This window comes from Mastigoproctus giganteus, chromosome 11 (assembly GCF_048544385.1).
Source record: "Mastigoproctus giganteus isolate SK-2022 chromosome 11, ASM4854438v1, whole genome shotgun sequence".
NCBI classification, from domain to species: Eukaryota; Metazoa; Arthropoda; class Arachnida; order Uropygi; family Thelyphonidae; genus Mastigoproctus; species Mastigoproctus giganteus.
In genome coordinates this window covers 145,159,294-145,179,736 of record NC_143585.1, presented here as the reverse complement: position 1 = coordinate 145,179,736, position 20,443 = coordinate 145,159,294, and the positions used below count along the sequence as shown (strand labels likewise).

The 20,443-nt window shown below is 40.1% G+C and overlaps 1 protein-coding gene across 3 annotated transcripts in view; it reads right to left on the bottom strand.

Annotated features, from left to right (window-relative positions):
* Positions 1-19,152: 19,152 nt before the first annotated feature.
* Positions 19,153-20,443, bottom strand: part of LOC150078496 (leucine-rich repeat protein soc-2 homolog) — a 487,454-nt gene continuing 486,163 nt past the window's right edge. For all 3 annotated transcript variants that reach the window (XM_090385300.1, XM_090385301.1, XM_090385302.1), the window contains one exon: positions 19,153-19,959. In XM_090385300.1, the coding sequence (XP_090241426.1) occupies positions 19,924-19,959 (36 nt within the window). In that variant the 3' untranslated portion in view covers positions 19,153-19,923. The remainder of the gene's footprint in view (positions 19,960-20,443) is intronic.

Genomic DNA, 20,443 nt, shown 5'->3' with positions numbered 1-20,443 from the left:
TTTGATACTGTTGCACATGGAAGACTGCTGCACAAATTGGAGCAGTGTGGCATTGGAGGCAAATTGCTGCTATGGATAAGGGGATGGTTGAGTGGCAGAAGACAGAGAGTGGTAATCAATGGACACTGCTCAACGTGGACTAATGTTATTAGTGGAGTTCCTCAAGGTTCAGTGTTGGGTCCGTTGTTGTTTTCGGTGTTTATGAATGATATTGATGATGGGATATCAAGTTTAATGTCCAAGTTTGCAGATGATACAAAGGTTGGCAAGGTCGTTAAGGACAATACTGACGCTATGCTGCTGCAACAGGATCTGGAAAGGTTGAACAGATGGGCTGAGAGGTGGCAAATGAAGTTTAACATTGACAAATGTAAAGTACTACATATGGGTAACAGTAACCCCAGAGCAATGTATCAACTCAGCGGTACTACACTGACAGTGGTGGAGAATGAAAAGGACCTGGGGGTAATTGTGCAGGCAGATATGAAGTTCTCTGAGCAGTGCAGACGAGCTGCAAGAGTAGCTCATGGTGTCTTGTCAATGATATACAGGAATTTTTCTAGCAGGGATAAGGAGGTGATTATTCCCTTGTATAAGGCAATGGTTAGGCCACGTCTTGAGTACTGTATACAGGTCTGGAGGCCTCATTTCAAGAAGGATGTAGAGCTGCTGGAACGGGTACAGAGAAGGGCAACAAGATTAGTAAATGGAACAAAGGGTTGCTCTTACGAAGAAAGGCTTAAGTTTTGCAAATTACAGAGTCTGGAGACTAGGCACCAGCGAGGTGATCTGATAGAGGTGTATAAGGCTTTGAATGGTTTGAGCATGCTCAATGCCAATGGGATTCTTCATCTTTCTCAGAATAATCACCTCAGAGGGCATAAATTCAAATTGAGGAAGGACGGATGTCGGATAGATGTGCGGAAATTTGCCTTTGGCCAGCGGGTGGTTGGTTGGTGGAACCGACTTCCATCACTTGTTGTTGAAGTTGATAGCCTAAACAAATTTAAAGCTCAACTGGACAGGTATTTTGAATGAACGGAGGGGTGAAATGGGAGTGGTGTGTGTGTGTGTTTTTTTTTTTTGGCTGATGCTGAATAAGCTTGCTTTCTTGCATCATATGCCTCTACTAATGCTAATGCTAATGTGTACGCCATATCCAAAAATTGCATTACTTCTTATAGCATGTCCCACCCACTTTTTCTTACTATTGAATACACCATGAATTGTTGAACTAATAGAGCAAGCTTATCTGCAAAAAGATCTAAACCTCCCAAACACTTCCTAATTCATTTCACAGATATACGTGGTCTCAATTCTAATCTCAACGATATCCATTTCCACTTGCAGTCAGCCAAACCCCATGTACTTTTTCCTGACAGAATCTCAATTATCGGTTGATTCAACTACTGCTCATCTCAGATGCCCAAATTATTCGCTGTATGATTCCTTTTGCCTCAAAGGTGGTACTTGTGCAAATGTCCATTCTGATATTCCCATCAGTTGGCAATTTGGAATCTCCTTCTTTGATCTTCTCTGGCTTAAAATCTCTCTACCTCATTGTGTCAAATTCATCTGTTGTCTCTACCGTTCTCCCAACTCCACTAATCACGTGGAGCTCTTTGACTTTCTCTCTTTGCAACTTGACTTTGTCCAGGCCAACGTTCCTAACAGGGAGGTAATTTTCCTTGGTGATTTTAATGTTGACAACTCCAGCTGGCTTCCGTTTTCTAGTCACACTGACCCAGCTGGTCGAGATGCTGAGGCTTTTGCAATTACTAATGACCTTGCACAGATTATTCATTTACCTACAAGAATACCGGACAATCCTAATCATACAGCCAACACGCTTGATCTTTTTCAAACAACCCTTCTAAGTACACGGTCGAAGTGAGAGGTCCTTTAGGTATCTCAGATCACAACTTGGTGATTGTCTCTTCTCCAATGGAATATTTATCTCATGGCTACTCCGAACCTCGTGTTGTTTGGCATTACAAGAATGTAAAATAGGATGACCTGCAAGACTCCTTTTCTTCTGTTGCTTGGTTGGATTACTGTTTTAAAACATCTGATGTCAACGTTTGCTCAGATCGTGTCAGTGAAATTATTCTTGCAGGAATGGAATCCTTTATCCCACACTCCACTTTAAAATCTCGTCCTTTATATAAACCTTGGTTTTCCAATAAATGTGCTAAGGCTGTTCAAGAGAAGAATGTTGCATATCGTAATTGGCTTGTTTCTAATTCTTCAGTTTCATTTTCTGCCTACACCAAAGCTCACAACAATTGTAAAGCAGTTATCAGTCCAAACTAGAGTTTGAACAGGCTAAGAGTAGAAAACTTGTTTCTTGCCGTAATGGTAGCCAAGCATTCTGGTCTCTTGCCAAAGCTATTGGCCGCAACTTTTGCCCATCTGTGCTCCCACCTCTGTCCAAACCAGATGGTTTTGTTGTCACTTCAGCCAAGGATAAAGCTGACCTGCTAGCATCCCATTTTTCTTCCAACTCATGTATTAACGATCTTGGTAAAACACCTCCCACCGTTCCCAACACGCTCCATTCAATGCCTCCTCTGGTCTTCCGTCAATAGGATATCAGAAGGATTTTGACGAATTTTGATGCTAAGAAAGCTCCAGGTCCCAATGGTATTTCTCCACTTGTTCTCAAAACCTGTGCTCCTGAACTTACTCCTATTCTTTGCCACCTTTTTTTTTTTTTTTTTTCATTTTCTTATTCCAAAGGTGTTTTTCCTTCTGCTTGGAAATTTGCTCATATCCAGCCAGTTCCTAAAAAGGGTGACAAATCTCTCCCATCCAATTATCGTCCCATTGCATTTACTTCTACTCTTTCTAAAATAATGGAGAAATCAATTAACCGCCAACTCTTAAACTACCCAGAAACTATCTATCTGATCAACGATCGCCAGCATGGATTCCATAAGTGTCGATCCACTAGTGATATTCTGGCTTTATGTTACCCGTTTATGGACTAATTCAATGGAAAGGTTTGGTGAAACACAAGTAGTTGCTCTTGACATCTCGAAGGCTTTCGATCGTGTTTCGCATAAAGGTCTTCTAAACAAGCTTCCATCTTATGGTTTTCCAACCGTTTTAAGTAATTGGTTATCCAGTTTTCTTTCTGATGGCTCTCTGTCTTCTAACTTATCCACGAATGCTGGTGTCCCCCATGGTTCAGTTCTTTCCCCCACTCTTTTCCTCTTGTATATCAATGACCTTCTTCCATTGACTGGAAATCCTATCCATAGTTTTGCCGATGATAGTACATTGCATTCTACTTTCCATTTTGAGAAATCTTGTCCTGCTCAATCAGCTTCAACTTCTCGAAAATCTGCTACCAATTCCTTAAATGCCGATCTTCAGGTAATTCTCCAGTGGGGCAAAAACAACTTAGTTGATTTCAACCCTTCCAAAACTCAGTCTTGTCTTATATCTCGCAAAAAGGATTCTTTTGCTCCTATGCTTATCCTTAGTGACACTCCAATTTCTAGCCAAAATTATACATCTTTTTTTGGGGATTACCCTGAATTCTAATCTCTCTTGGCACAAGCACATTACAAATATTGATTCTTCTGCATCTAAAAACTTGGTTTTCTCTTTCGCTCTCAGCGTTACTTTTCTTCCAAACAGCTGCTCCCTCTGTATAAATCGCAAATACGCGCTGCCATGGAATAGTCTTCCCACTTCTGGGGTGGTGCCCCCAAACCTCTCAGGCTGCTTGATTCCATTCAGAAGAGGGCAATTAGGTTAATTAACGACTCCTCTGTAACAGTCTCTCTCATGGGCACTGTTCTTCTGAATTGGCTTCTATAATTCCCGCTCTCTCTTTCAAAACAGTCCGACCACGTGCCGCCACCAGCCAACATCCATTTACTGCCCAACTTCAAACTCACAGAACCAAGTTTTCATCATCCTCGTTTATTCATTCCACTGCCGTTTTCTGGAACAACCTTCCTTTATACTTATTTCCTGAAAATTAGTCTACAGAAGTTCAAGTCCAATGTCAACAAATATCTTCTTTCGTCTTGTCAACCTCCAACCCAAGCACGGTACTAAGTACTATAGGTTCTAATACCTGTCGTGTTTGAGGTGTACATAAAAAAAAAAGAAAAAAACAAGACACGCGCACTATCCCTTAAAATAGTATTCACTGTTGAAACAGCGAGACCTAATTCCTGTGCAATAGATGACAAACTTTGTCCTGCTTCATACTTCTTAATCATTTTCCATCTTCATTTCTAAATAAATTTATTTTGTTTCGTTTCCTGGCACTGCCAGCACTCGCACTTTAGTATTAGTAATGGCCACATGGTGCAAGAAAGCCTATGGCTTATGCTGCACCAGCCAAAAAAAAAAAAAGATATAAAATAAAATAAATAATAATTTGTAAAAGAAAAGGAAATTAAACTTATCATTCTATGCGCTACCCTGACCCGAAAGTACTTTGAATTCCCCAAACTGTCAGCCTCTACCACCCATGTAGGCAACTTATTCCAGTAATTTATAACTTGCTGGCTAAAATAAAACTTCCTGCAGTCCAATCTAAACATTTCCCCCCGTAACTTGAATTTATGTCCCCTAGTTCTAGCATCATTTATAACCTTGAAAATTTCGTCCTCATTCATTTTACTGATGCCTCTCAGAGCCTTAAACACCTCAATCAAATCTCCTCTAAAGTGTCTAGTTTCCAGACTCTGCAACCCACATATTCGAAGTCTTTCTTCATATGGACACCCTTTTGTCAATTTCACCAGGCGAGTTACTCGTCTTTATTTTTATTATTATTATTAGCTACATTCAGGGTAGTGGAGAATGAAAGAGACCTGGAGGTAATTGTGCAGTCAGATATGAAGTTTTTGGGGCAGTGCAGGCAGGCTGCCAGAGTAGGTCATGGGGGCCTTGTCAATGATATACAGGAATTTTGCGAGCAGGGATAAGGAGGTGCTTATCCCACTTGTATAAGGCAGGCCTCACCTTGAATACTGCATACAGAGAAGGGGCAACAAGGCTGGTGAGGGGAACAAAGGGGTACTCTTATGAAGAAAGGCTTTAATTTATACTTTTCTATGTAAAATGTAGAGGTATGACTGAGAAAGTCAAATCTTTTCTATGTAAAAGATACACCTGTCGAAACGCACTGATTGATATCTAATCAGGAAATAACCTATGCAATTATTTACCTGTTTATTTGTAGTGACGTAATTTCCCCCACTCACATGTACCACGTGACCTGCATCCCTCTTCTCCCATCCCCTACCACACGGCATTCTCAAAGTTGAATAAATATCACTATGTAATTATTTACCTGCATTTACATAGGTCACTTAGGAAAGGGCCTTTTGCTTTGGGTTCCATAATGCATGAAGAATATTGTTGCATTTGAAAAAGCAGGACTAAATTATTTAACTAAAATATTTACAAATATACAAATTATATCGGGTCCCTTCATCAGCTAACATTACAATGGAACATCAAATGATGCCACACGTGGTCATGTATTAGACAGTGAAGCATGTGTGTGAGGGTGGTGAATGTTATGGAGGCAGTTATGGTTCAAATAAGTGACGTAATTGCCCTGCCCTCTTCTCCCATTGGCTCGAATAAATATCACTAGGAGGAAAACCTTTCCCAAGACCGAAGGATTCTGCTCACCATCCAAGACTAGGTAATCAACACCAGGAAATACATTGCCAAGGACCCCGGCGTGCAGATGACGCATGTCGACAATGCCATCTGGTCTCAGAAACAATCCAGCTCATCACCGCCAGCTGCAGGGTGATCACCCAGACAGAGTACATTCTCGGACATGACAAGGTTGCCAGAATAATAATACAAAAAAGCTAGTACAAAAATACCACACAATCAAAGAAAGTGTATTACAAGTACAAACCTTAGACTATACTAGAGACCCCTATTCACAAACTGTAGTGGAATTGTGTCATAATAATGAACAAGATGATCCTGTACAATAGCCCAGACATATCCCTCATTGACAAGAAGGAAATGGCTACCTACCTGATCAACATAGTGGTACTCAACATGAGCAACCTGCAGAAAACCTACTAGGAAAAGATCAGGAAGTACACAGAACTAACACAGAGTCAAAGAAATGTGGCATATGGAACAAGTAATGTCCAATCCCAATCAGTGTCAACCACTGAAATGGTGCCAAGTATCCTAAACATCAGCCTAGCAGCAATAAGCCTCCCAGAGAACACCTACAAGGAATAGAAAGTCACAATCCCGAACACCCGTAGGATAGTCAGAGTTCCTTGGCCAACAGTAATAGCTGGACTTAACCACCACCACCACCACCACCACCATGGGGTGGTAACCACCCCTTCCTCTCAGGGAGAAATAATAATAATCTTGAAAGTTAGTTCATTGGATTACTTCCTCCAAGGTATTAGCATTAGCATTAGCATTAGCATTAGTAGAGGCATACGATGCAAGAAAGCAAGCTTATTCAGCATCAGCCAAAAAAAAAAAAAAAAAAAACCCACTCCCATTTCACCCCTCCGTTCGTTCGAAATACCTGTCCAGTTGAGCTTTAAATTTGTTTAGGCTATCAACTTCAACAACAAGTGATGGAAGTCGGTTCCACCAACCAACCACCCGCTGGCCAAAGGCAAATTTCCGCACATCTATCCGACATCCGTCCTTCCTCAATTTGAATTTATGCCCTCTGAGGTGATTATTCTGAGAAAGATGAAGAATCCCATTGGCATTGAGCATGCTCAAACCATTCAAGGCCTTATACACCTCTATCAGATCACCTCGCCGGTGCCTAGTCTCCAGACTCTGTAATTTGCAAAACTTAAGCCTTTCTTCGTAAGAGCAACCCTTTGTTCCATTTACTAATCTTGTTGCCCTTCTCTGTACCCGTTCCAGCAGCTCTACATCCTTCTTGAAATGAGGCCTCCAGACCTGTATACAGTACTCAAGATGTGGCCTAACCATTGCCTTATACAAGGGAATAATCACCTCCTTATCCCTGCTAGAAAAATTCCTGTATATCATTGACAAGACACCATGAGCTACTCTTGCAGCTCGTCTGCACTGCTCAGAGAACTTCATATCTCCCTGCACAATTACCCCCAGGTCCTTTTCATTCTCCACCACTGTCAGTGCAGTACCGCAGAGTTGATACGTTGCTCTGGGGTTACTGTTTCCCATATGTAGTACTTTACATTTGTCAATGTTAAACTTCATTTGCCACCTCTCAGCCCATCTGTTCAACCTTTCCAGATCCTGTTGCAGCAGCATAGCGTCAGTAGTGTCCTTAACGACCCTGCCAACCTTTGTATCATCTGCAAACTTGGACATTAAACTTGATATCCCATCATCAATATCATTCATAAACACCGAAAACAACAACGGACCCAACACTGAACCTTGAGGAACTCCACTAATAACATTAGTCCACGTTGAGCAGTGTCCATTGATTACCACTCTCTGTCTTCTGCCACTCAACCATCCCCTTATCCATAGTAGCAATTTGCCTCCAATGCCACACTGCTCCAATTTGTGCAGCAGTCTTCCATGTGCAACAGTATCAAAAGCCTTTCTAAGATCCAAATATATAATATCAAAGTTATTCCCTGCATCCAGTTCTTTTGTGACTACATCATAGTATCCAATCAAATTGGTCAGGCAAGACCTGCCCTTAACAAAACCATGCTGCGTCTGAGCTATAACTGAATTCTTGTCTAGATGATCCTGCAGTGCTTCTTTAACCAGTGCCTCCATTAATTTACCTGGAACAGAAGTTAAACTAACAGGTCTATAATTACTTGTGTCAGCCTTTGATCCTCCTTTGTGAATTGGGGTTACATTTGCACATCTCCAGTCTATGGGTACCTCCCCTGAGTCCAAAGAAGCTCTCATAATTATGGCTAGGGGTTTGCATACTTCCTTTGCTGCCTCCTTTAATATAACTGGATAGATCCCATCCACCCCAGGTGCCTTTTTTATGTTTATCCTCAACAATCTCTCCTCCACTTTCCTCTCAGTTATTACAAAATCATCCAGCTCACTGCCAATGTTTACTTTACCTACATCATTCTCCTTCCTGAATAACTCCTCATGCGTGAATGTAGATGCAAAATACTCGTTTAGATTGTTAGCCACCTGAGCAGGATCCTCAACTGTTGAACCATCAATATCCAGTGGACCAATCTGATTCATCCCTTTCCTTCTCGAGTTCAAGTATGTAAAGAACTCTTTTCTGTTTTTCTTTGCATCCTTTGCCAAGGATTTTTCGTAGTCTGCCTTTGCCTGCCTAATCTCCTTTGTGACTTGGTTACAGACCAACTTATATCTATCATAGGCTTCCATGTCACCCATTAATTTATATGTATCCCATGCATTTTTCTTCTCTGCCACATGTCTCATTAGTTCATCTGACAACCATTTAGGCCTAAACCTTGAACAATATTTCTTAGTTGGTATGTAAAGCCTGGTAGCCTCCAAGATTAGTTCCTTGAATGCTTCCCATTTAGAGTTTGCTGTTGGTAACATCATCAGTTGGTCCCACTGTACCGAATTTAAATACTGTCTCAGACCATCATAGTCGCCTTTACGAAAACAAAAACCCTTCCCTTTACCTCTGATGGTAGTTACCTCCTTGAGTAAATCCCACTTCAACACACTGTGATCACTGCCACCTAGTGGTTCATTTATCTGCAGGTTCTTAATGCACGAAGAGTCACTACTGATAATCAGATCAAGAGTATTGCTCCCTCTTGTTGCCTCACGAACATGCTGATGTAGAAAACAATCGTCCAATAAATCCACAAAAGCCTTGCTAGTGTGCGAGTGACCAACCCACAAATTCCAGTCAATATCTGGGAAATTAAAATCCCCCATTATAAGACTCTCTGATTTACTGGCCCACTCTATTTCCCTGTACAATATCTTATTATACTCATCAGAGTCATTAGGCCTATAGCACACTCCTACTCTCAATTTTGATTTCCCTATGCTTATGTCACACCAAACTGATTCGGCACTGCCCTGTCCATCGATGTCAACTGGCTTCACTTCCTTGGACTTTATGTGTTTCTTAATTAATAGCATAACCCCTCCTCCCCTCCTGTCCTGTCTATCCTTTCTATACACATTGTATTCCCCAAATTCCAGTTCCGCATTACTTATATCTGTGTGACACCACGTCTCTGATATCCCAACAATATCTGCCTTTGATGTTTTGAGCAATACCTCAAATTCATCAAATTTATTTACCAAACTCCTAGCATTGGTGTACACGCAGGTATACATGCACCTGTTTCTATTCTTTGCTACCCTAACGCAACCCATGTGTTTACTTGTACCGCAATGACTACCAGCAGTCTCTGAAATATCCTGCATCTTGTTTTTCAGACTTCTGCTCATATCAATAGAAGCAGTGCAAGAATCACTTCCACCTCTGCCAGTGGCTACTGTTAATCTATTAGTCCTTGTATCCCCCCCAACTAGCAGTTTTCCGACCCACCTAACACTGCCTCGACAGCATCAGCAAAAATTCTTGCACCCTTTCTATTTAAGTGTATCCCATCCCTGTAGAAGCAATCTCTCCTGTTAACAAGTACAGTCCAGGCTGAAAAAAATTCTACCCCTTGAGCCTTGCACAATCCCTCCAGGGCCGAATTGATCGACAAGGCTCTCATCATATACTCCCTCCTATCGTGTCTGGGCAGAATTGCAGACACTTTCAAGTTCAACCCTAATTCACGGCTTTTTTTCAGCAGTGACCTGTACTTGCTAAGTAATTCCGCCGGTCTCCTACTCTTAATATCATTCGTGCCAACGTGTACAACTATATCACCTTTTGTGCCCTTAAAAGATGATATCCGCTCTACAACGTCATCAACCTTTGCCCCTGGCAGACATACCCTGGTCCTATTCCACCTATCCTTTTTACAAAGCATGTTCCCCGTTTCCCTGACAATAGAGTCACCAACATTGGCCAGTATTGGCTGAGCAGTATTGGCTGAGCAGAGAGTAGTATCATGTGGCATTGCTCTCAGTGACTATCCCCAACCACTGGATGCAAAAGCCAAGGATGAAACAGGTCCACCCCATAGCTGTATGAAGGTGAGAAGTAGAAATATTGAACACACTGCGAGTGTGGTATAGTTTAAAGGCCTTAAGCAGAGGGGTTGGTTCGAAAAGTTGGAGACTGTCTCCTGTGGACAACAGTGGAGGAAGTGACACTGTTTCCTGTATGGCTACCACGACTGAAGGGCAAGCCCCACCTGCCCAACCAACTGGAAGTGCTTCCTGCACAACTGTGCTAGAGATCATCCAGGTAGGAAGAAGAAATCAATACATGAAGTGGAGCATAAAATTGAATTCTTTCATCATGTGAGCATATTATGAAGTAACAAATCTAGAGACAGACATGACAACGTACAGGATCAAACTACACACCAGGTGGTTGGAATGGTTCCTGACTGTTCAGGTCATGAAACATTGAATAGCAGACCAGAGATGGACCATTGTCAAGAAGACTTTCTAGTTCCTGCAAGCTTGAAAAGAATGAAGCAGGATGTGAGCAACCAACTACAGACAGCAAAGAATACAGACACAACTGAACCAGAACTGGATGAGGGACACTAGCATTAGCATTAGTAGAGGCATTTGATGCAAGAAAGCAAACTTATGCAGCATCAGCCAAAAAAAAAAAAAAAAAAACCCACTTCCACTTTACCCCTCTGTTCGTTCAAAATACTGTTCAAGGTATTGTTCAAGGTTTAGGCCTAAATGGTTGTCAGATGAACTAATGAGACATGTGGCAGAGAAGAAAAATGCATGGGATACATACAAATTAATGGGTGACATGGAAGCCTATGATAGATATAAGTTGGTCTGTAACCAAGTCACAAAGGAGATTAGGCAGGCAAAGGCAGACTATGAAAAATCCTTGGCAAAGGATGCAAAGAAAAACAGAAAAGAGTTCTTTACATACTTGAACTCGAAAAGGAAAGGGATGAATCAGATTGGTCCACTGGATATTGATGGTTCAACAGTTGAGGATCCTGCTCAGGTGGCTAACAATCTAAACAAGTATTTTGCATCTACATTCACGCATGAGGAGTTATTCAGGAAGGAGAATGATGTAGGTAAAGTAAACATTGGCAGTGAGCTGGATGATTTTGTAATAACTGAGAGGAAAGTGGAGGAGAGATTGTTGAGGATAAACATAAAAAAGGCACCTGGGGTGGATGGGATCTATCCAGTTATATTAAAGGACGCAGCAAAGGAAGTATGCAAACCCCTAGCCATAATTATGAGAGCTTCTTTGGACTCAGGGGAGGTACCCATAGACTGGAGATGTGCAAATGTAACCCCAATTCACAAAGGAGGATCAAAGGCTGACACAAGTAATTATAGACCTGTTAGTTTAACTTCTGTTCCAGGTAAATTAATGGAGGCACTGGTTAAAGAAGCACTGCAGGATCATCTAGACAAGAATTCAGTTATAGCTCAGACACAGCATGGTTTTGTTAAGGGCAGGTCTTGCCTGACCAATTTGATTGGATACTATGATGTAGTCACAAAAGAACTGGATGCAGGGAATAACTTTGATATTATATATTTGGATCTTAGAAAGGCTTTTGATACTGTTGCACATGGAAGACTGCTGCACAAATTGGAGCAGTGTGGCATTGGAGGCAAATTGCTGCTATGGATAAGGGGATGGTTGAGTGGCAGAAGACAGAGAGTGGTAATCAATGGACACTGCTCAACGTGGACTAATGTTATTAGTGGAGTTCCTCAAGGTTCAGTGTTGGGTCCGTTGTTGTTTTCGGTGTTTATGAATGATATTGATGATGGGATATCAAGTTTAATGTCCAAGTTTGCAGATGATACAAAGGTTGGCAGGGTCGTTAAGGACAATACTGACGCTATGCTGCTGCAACAGGATCTGGAAAGGTTGAACAGATGGGCTGAGAGGTGGCAAATGAGGTTTAACATCGACAAATGTAAAGTGCTGCATATGGGAAACAGTAACCCCAGAGCAACGTATCAACTCTGCGGTACTACACTGACAGTGGTGGAGAATGAAAAGGACCTGGGGTAATTGTGCAGGCAGATATGAAGTTCTCTGAGCAGTGCAGACGAGCTGCAAGAGTAGCTCATGGTGTCTTGTCAATGATATACAGGAATTTTTCTAGCAGGGATAAGGAGGTGATTATTCCCTTGTATAAGGCAATGGTAAGGCCACATCTTGAATACTGTATACAGGTCTGGAGGCCTCATTTCAAGAAGGATGTAGAGCTGCTGGAACGGGTACAGAGAAGGGCAACAAGATTAGTAAATGGAACAAAGGGTTGCTCTTACGAAGAAAGGCTTAAGTTTTGCAAATTACAGAGTTTGGAGACTAGGCACCGGCGAGGTGATCTGATAGAGGTGTATAAGGCTTTGAATGGTTTGAGCATGCTCAATGCCAATGGGATTCTTCATCTTTCTCAGAATAATCACCTCAGAGGGCATAAATTCAAATTGAGGAAGGACGGATGTCGGATAGATGTGCGGAAATTTGCCTTTGGCCAGCGGGTGGTTGGTTGGTGGAACCGACTTCCATCACTTGTTGTTGAAGTTGATAGCCTAAACAAATTTAAAGCTCAACTGGACAGGTATTTCGAACGAACGGAGGGGTGAAATGGGAGTGGGTTTTTTTTTTTTTTTGGCTGATGCTGAATAAGCTTGCTTTCTTGCATCATATGCCTCTGCTAATGCTAATACCTGTCCAGCTGAGCCTTAAACTTATTTAGGCTATCAACCTCCACCACAAGGGATGGCAGTCTGTTCCACCAACCAACCACCCGCTGGCTAAAGGCAAATTTCCGCACGTCTATCCTACATCTGTCTTTCCTCAAAAGGCAAGAACTTCCACTAAGTGCAAGAACTACAACTCAGAGCAGCCAAAGTTGAAACAGACAAGATTGCAACATCCAGAATAGAAGAGTGGAAGAAGGCCCTAGCAGAATTTGAAGGTGTGGACCCCACATTCATACCAAAGCAGAGACCTAACAGAATTCTGTGGCAAGTCACAGACCACTTTAATTGGAAAATAATATTGGATTTCCTCAACAAAAACAAAGTAACACTAGGTATCATCCACACAGCCATTTACTGTGCGGATGATACACTGAATTTAGCCACAAAGGCCATCCCCCTGTATAGATCTAAATTGGAAGAAAACCAAGGATGTACAAGAGATGATAGAATGGGAAATTTGGGAGGACGAGTATAACATTCGATCAGGAAGTCCCACAACTGGCAAACCTCAGAAATAGATAACATCCACAATTACTGGTACACTAAGTTTTGATGTACACACAGGCACGTAGTGAAGTTCACACCCAGATAATAAGTCATCTTGACACAATCCCAGAGTCACTGATTCAAGGAATCACCTACCTGAAGATTAAGGACAAAGACATCACAAACCCACTAAAGACAGATCAGTCACCTCTCTCAACAATGCACAAGATCCTGACCAGCTGCATAACTAAGAAGATATCAAACCACTTGGAGAGCTAGAATAATGGCTGAGCAGCAGAAGGGATGTAAGCAGATGAGCAAAGGATGCAAGGAACAGTTGACTGCTGATGCTGTAGTTATCGAACAAGCCTACAAAAAAGCACTGCATCCTACACACGGCCTACATTGACTACAGCAAAGCCTTCAACTCTGCACCCCATAGTTGACTGATAGGGACACTGAAGATCTACAAAGTCAACCTAACACTGACACCTTTCCTAGAAGCAACCATGGTGAAATGGAGGACCATCACCAAGGTTGAGAACATGACAACCAGACCAATACCCATCAGAAGTGGAATCTTCCAGGGAGATACCCTCAGCCGAGTGTGGTTTTGACCAGCAATCAACCCAGTGTCCACCAAGGTCAATAACAGCTAGTACAGATATATTCTGAAAGAATGGAAGAAGAACCTGTAATCCTCTCTCACCTGATATACATGGATGACATCAAAATCTATGCCACAACCGAGATTCAACTCCAGTAGTTACCTCACATCGTCGAAGAATTCAGCATTGACATCAGGATGCAGTTTGTCCTAGAAAAATGTAAGACTCATGGAATGCATCAAGGACATCCAGTTGGACTAAACTACCAGCTGAAGACCCATGAAGAGATTGAAGCCATGACAGAGGGACAGACCAAATATCTGGGGATGATGCAGACTCATCAATTAGAACACAAGGAAATCAAGGCCCACCTGACTGAGATATACCATCACAGGCGGAGAAGCTTGCTAAAATCAAAGCTGAATGGAAGGAACATGGTCACGATCAAAAATACTTATACAGTTCCAGTACTAACACTCCTTTAGGATCATAGATTGGACTAGTACCAAGCTGGAGGAGATTATGACATTAACCAGGATAATGATGATGAAGAGCTGGCTGGCAACACCACTGAAGTTGGCCATCAAGACTGACCTCACTAAATAAGAGAAGGCCATTAAGAACCTGCAGGATTACATCCAGGAAAACAGCACCAATCTACCAAGCCATAAGAAAGACAGATACACAGCATGCAATACTTGAACTTAACAAGGAGACCCCACTCACACTGACAGAAGAAAGATGGGCCAAGAAGGCACTCCATGGCAGACTAAATGACCTCCATTAAGACTACACAGATAAGATGGCTTCCAACACATGGCTCACATAGAGACATGGGATTTCCCCTTCGGTCATGGGGACCAAAGGGGACATCCACATCCAGGTGATCAATACCAGGAACTACATGCGGGGTGATCACCTCAGATGGAGTACACTCACAGACACGAGCAGGTGGCTAGGATAATACACCAGAAGCTAGCACAAAAATAATAGTTGATCAAAGGAAGTGTACCATATTATTAGTATGAACCTCAGGCTGTACTAGAGACCCATACTCACAAACTATACTGTGACCATGCCATAATAACAGACAAGGCAATCCAGCACAACAGACCAGATATAACTGTCATTGACAAGAAGGAAAGGGCTACATACCTGATTTACATAGTGGTGAACAACAGCAGCAACCTCTAGAAAACATATGAGGAAGAGAATGGGAAGTACACAGACTTAAGACAGGAAGTCAAAGAAATGTGGCATATGGAACAAGTAATGACCAACACGATGACATTGTCAACCACAAGGATGGTGCTAGAGAGCTTCCACAAGAACCTATCAGCAATAGATCTCTCAGAGAACACTTACATGGAACTACAGAAAGCTGTGATAATGAACACATGTAGGGTAGTAAGAGCGTACTTGAACAACCAACAGTAATAATAAAAATAATAGTAACTGGACACAACCAACCACCCCACGCACTTGGTACTATTGCTCAACATGGGGTGGAAAAAATTCCCATAAAAAGAGAATACGTTTTTATAATAATAACTAGGGGCTCTGCACTTGTTGTGGTGAATATGTGAGAGTGTTGAAGTTACGAAGCCACGTGTTAGTGTTGTGAGTATGTAGCTGTTTCTTTTATCTATGTTTTGTATAAAATATGCACATGCTTGACCAGAAGTATGTGTGTATATACAAGGTGTTATCAAAATGTTCCCAGACTCAAACAGAAGACACACCAATTATGGTGTGCCTTCTGTTTGATCTTGGTGGCTGCACAAAAGTGTATGTGCAGTGCACTTCATTGAAAATGTAACACTAATTTTTCTCAAATCACCCAGTGTGGCCTGTGAAACAAATCTAACTTTGAATATGGGCCCCTGTATGGGAAAAGGTTGGACACCACTAGTCTAGATGATCCTGCATTAATTCTTTAACCAGTGTTTCCATTATTTTTCCTGGAGCTGAAGTTAATAGGTCTGTAATTACTCATGTCACCCTTTGATCCCCCTCCCCTATTTCATGAATTGGGCTACATTTTCACATCTCCACGTGGACCTTCCCTGAATCTAAGGATGCTCTCTAATTATGATTAAAGGTTTGTTTACTTCTTTTGCTGCCTCCTTTAATATAGTCAGATAGTTCCCATTCCCCTCAGGTGCTTTTTTATGTTTAGCTTCAACAATTACTCTTCCACTTTCCTTTAGATCTGTTTTTAGAATATTGGCATCCCCATACGTAAATAATTCTTCATACATTAATATAGATGCAAAATGTCCATTAAGTTTGTTAACAACCTTAACAGGATCATCAACAGTTAAACCAATCATATCTAGTTGACCAACGTGAGTCATACCCCCTTCCTTGTAGTGTTTACCATAAGTAAAGAAGTCTTTGCAGCTTTTCCTTGTATTGTTTGCCAGAGACTTGTAATCTGCTTTTAGCTTTCTTAACCTCCTTTGTGACTGAAAGGCACAAAAGAGGCTAGGTAGCTGATAGGGCTTTATGTGGGTTTGTGAAAGCTTAATAAATAATATGGAAATTTAGGTAAAATAGTCATTTCAGTTTGTGTTCTGACTGAACATCTACCTTCTCAGTGTATGACGGTTTGTTTATAGGTTTTGCCCATTTTCTTGCCTCTTTGATATGACATGTTGAGCTCTGCTTGAAGGAGGAAGCAAACAATGATAGGATCATTTTCTACTGCTATCATGCTTGGGAGTATGCATGTTGATTTTGGAGCTAACATACTGTGATTTTGTGGTCCTTTGCACTATACTGAAAGCATTCATGTGAACTACAGAAGGCCATTTGAGTGCATCTGTATTTCTGGCACATAAAGCATTCAGTGGGTTAGGAGCACATAGCTTAATCAGTGCAGATTCCATTCTGAGATGATGCCTTGAGATGAGCTGAATGTCTTGTGGGGTGTTATGTAATTGGTATTTTCCAGTAGAAGTTGCTCAGAGGGGTTGTTTTTGAGTGCTTCTCACATTTACTTTCAATGAGGATTCCCTAGAATGCAGCAATTTTACAGATTTAGGGGGGGGGCTGCCAACTTGTCTAAACCCTTCCAAATAAAGAAGGGTGACATTTTTAGAAGGTCACCTGATAGAGTTTCAATTCTGGTCTTCTTTGCTGAGGTGACAATATTTGGATCACAACTATTATTTTCTGATAGGGGGCAATTCGGAATTATAGAAAGAAAGATTCAGTTTATCTGGATTCATAAAGGATTTTAATTGTTTCAGTGCTTGGGCTCCATACCCACCACAGAGCCTAAAGGGATGCCCACTACTTGGCAAGCAATAAATGCACTTGGGGTGGGCCATAACTATGCCAGCCTGAATCCTGTCCTCAGACCATGAGGATAGAGGTTTGGCATCGACATTGTTGAGCAACATGGGAGATGCTGGGATAGCTCACCCAGGACCTAAGCAGGAATCAAAGTGGCTTGTTCAAAGTGTACTCTTCCAAATTTCCATGGACACATCAGTGCTTATCTGCCATCTCAGTACATGCTTTGTGTACTTGGTAAACTTTATCTCTCTCTCTCTCTCTCTCTCTTTTTTTTTTTTTTTTTATGTGAAAACATCTTTGGCGGCACCTACTAAATTACAGACTGAAGTAAAACCAATTTGTCACGAAAATGACACAAATTACGTCACTTCCTAAATGACTCTAATTCAGTTACTTCATTCATTGATTCTTGATGGCTTTAGGAAGACAGTTTTGTGACCAATTGGTAATGAAAATAGTGAAGGAAATGACATCATTTCCATTACTAATGTTGATTCGGTTGAGTAAATAGTGGGAGTAAGTATAAAATATTATATCATTATTACTAAATATATTGGACTGAAGTAAACCGATTGGTAAAAAAATGTGGGATGACATTTAGGAAGTAGCGGGGTGTGAGCATAATCTCATACCTACTAATTCCTAAATGATGCTAACTCAGTCACTAACATTGATTCGGTAGAGTAAGTAGCGGGTGTGAGCATAAAACGTTACATTGTTCATAACCTCGGTTCTAGCTGTTCAATGTTAAAAAGGTTCTGATTTTCGTCAAAGTTGTTTTCACATCTTTCGTGCGGTCAGGGTACACACACTTTTTTTTTCCTCCACTTTTTTAACATCAAAGTAATTCACAAGGAGGTTGTTTCTTCAGACAGTCTGTGAAATAAGCATTTTATCTGGCTGTATTAGATAAATATTTGAGAAAAAATGTAATGCATAGTAGACAAGTGCTTGCACCAAAATACCAGATTTTTTTTTATCATAAACAGTGCTTTTGCACATATGGCCCATCCTAGAAGGCATTTAAAAACTGTGCAAGACCACAATTACTACTTAGGTGTTTCCTTACAATTTTTTTCTCCTTTTGTTTAAAAGACTGAAAGCACAAAGTTCACAAGAAGCATTCTGGATTAATATCAGTAACCACAAGTAGCTAAATGGCCTTTCAGAAAACAGCTTTCAAAGTTCTTTGAAGCATGACAGCAAAACATCACTGGTTAATTTACAATAAAAAATTATTGATTTAATCCAGAAACATTTATTAACAGATCTCATATGCTTCTGAATGCAGAAGAGTTTTTTATTTATTTTTTTTTTTTGAGAATGGGGTGGGGTGGTTTCTTTATCAAACTATGTCATGAAATCTGCTTACATCTTTTCCCTGCACTTGTCAGGAATACAATGGTGTATTCATTGAATAACCTGTTAGAAAAAGCACAACTTTTATAATTTGCATTCAGGATAATAGAGTATTTGGATTATCATAACATGATATTTAGTCCACCCTGTGCAATAAGCAGATCTTTTTGAAAAAAGTATGTAATACTGCTCTCTTTTCACAATTATGCAATACTGTAAATACACATAAATACATATTTTCCAAGTTTTTATTTTTTTAAAATGCATTTCAGGCAGAACTTTAATCATCAAGTTGTAGATATATTTTTCTTAAAATATTTCTTTAAAAATTTAAAGCTTATGTTACAAAAGCTTCATGTAAAAATTGATACTTTTCTAAATAATTTTACAGTGCATTTGAATGTTTGTGGCTAAATGCTTATTTTGTACCTTCTGAAGTACGTAGATTCATCTTTCATAAGAAAAAAAAAAAAAAAAAAAGAATGTTTATCTTAACAGATTGAAAATAGAAACAGGACAGCTACTTGTATGATTTGGCAAATAGCTGTCCTTAAAAAGTTTTTATTTTTAATTTAGTACGTAGACCTTTCATTATTGTACATGCAATTATCTGGGCACAGTTCTACAAACATGTACAGAATTACTTTTGACAGACCTTAAATGAGACCTAAAAGCTACATATTACAATCTTATTCACAATTTTTATTTACATAACACAAAAGTCTGTTCTTGTAAACCAAGCCATTTGTGGTGCCTTTTCATTCTAACAGTCACAAACTTAAAACAAGAAAGTACAGTTTTTTGTAGCTCACATGTGATGCCGGCCTAGGTAATTACAAAAAAAATTGTTAATTACTGTTAATAGATGATATTGTCTCTCATATTTTCATGTGTGCTTATTGTCACAGTTTTTTTAACCATATGTTGATGTTTCACACTGCATCAATAAAATAATCTTGCATACTAAAACTAAGATGATCTAAGTATGAGTTAACAGGATGGTCAGATATCTTTTAGAAGAATCTGTTGGCATAAAAGTTTTGTTAATTGTTTGCCATCGTGTTGAGGTCACCTAAGGTAAATAATGGCCATGGTGCATGCATAATCGATTGATATTCTTCATGACTGAAAACAGTTTAGTGACTTTTCTCTACATGCTAAATATGGCCAAAGTATTATTATATTTGAATACTTCCATGCCATCCAATGTCAGTGAGTAACCCAAGAGCACAAAAAGTGTTGTGCAAAGGTAAACACATTAAACTGGCAACAACAGTACCATCTACAAAACATCTACATAAGCTGGAGGCACATCTGTTTGTCTTCTGAAAATTGTCCATTTCACAAGGTTATTTACAGAGTAGATTCACATTGTACGGTAAGGGCCTTTCATTTTTAAATACTGAAATAAAATAAAAAATCTGTATTAATTGTAATATAAATTAATAACATTTTTAAAAAATCTCTGAACACTTTTAGGTATTAATAGCAAGAACAAATCCTGTTTGTTAGCTAATTTTTTATTTTGGGTTGGTGGGTGGGTAAGTTTTAGGAAATATTTATTTAAAACACAAATACGAATAAAAAGTGCTTATTTTGTTCATGAATAAAAAATTTTGTTATTCAAAATTAAACTTATCTTGAAATTTATTATGAAATGAAATTTAATTATTCAAATAAATTTCCTATGTATTACTTACACAGTTTTATTTGGAGTGTAAAAATAATTCTTTACTGACATGACAAAAATGGAAATTCAAAGGGGGAGATTTTCAAATCACTAGCTGAGTGGTAAAAGCCAAGGGTACAGAGGTACACATGCTTAAGTGTCTGTGGTTCAAGAACATATGACTACTAAGTACCGTAATATTGTATTCTCTCCCTCT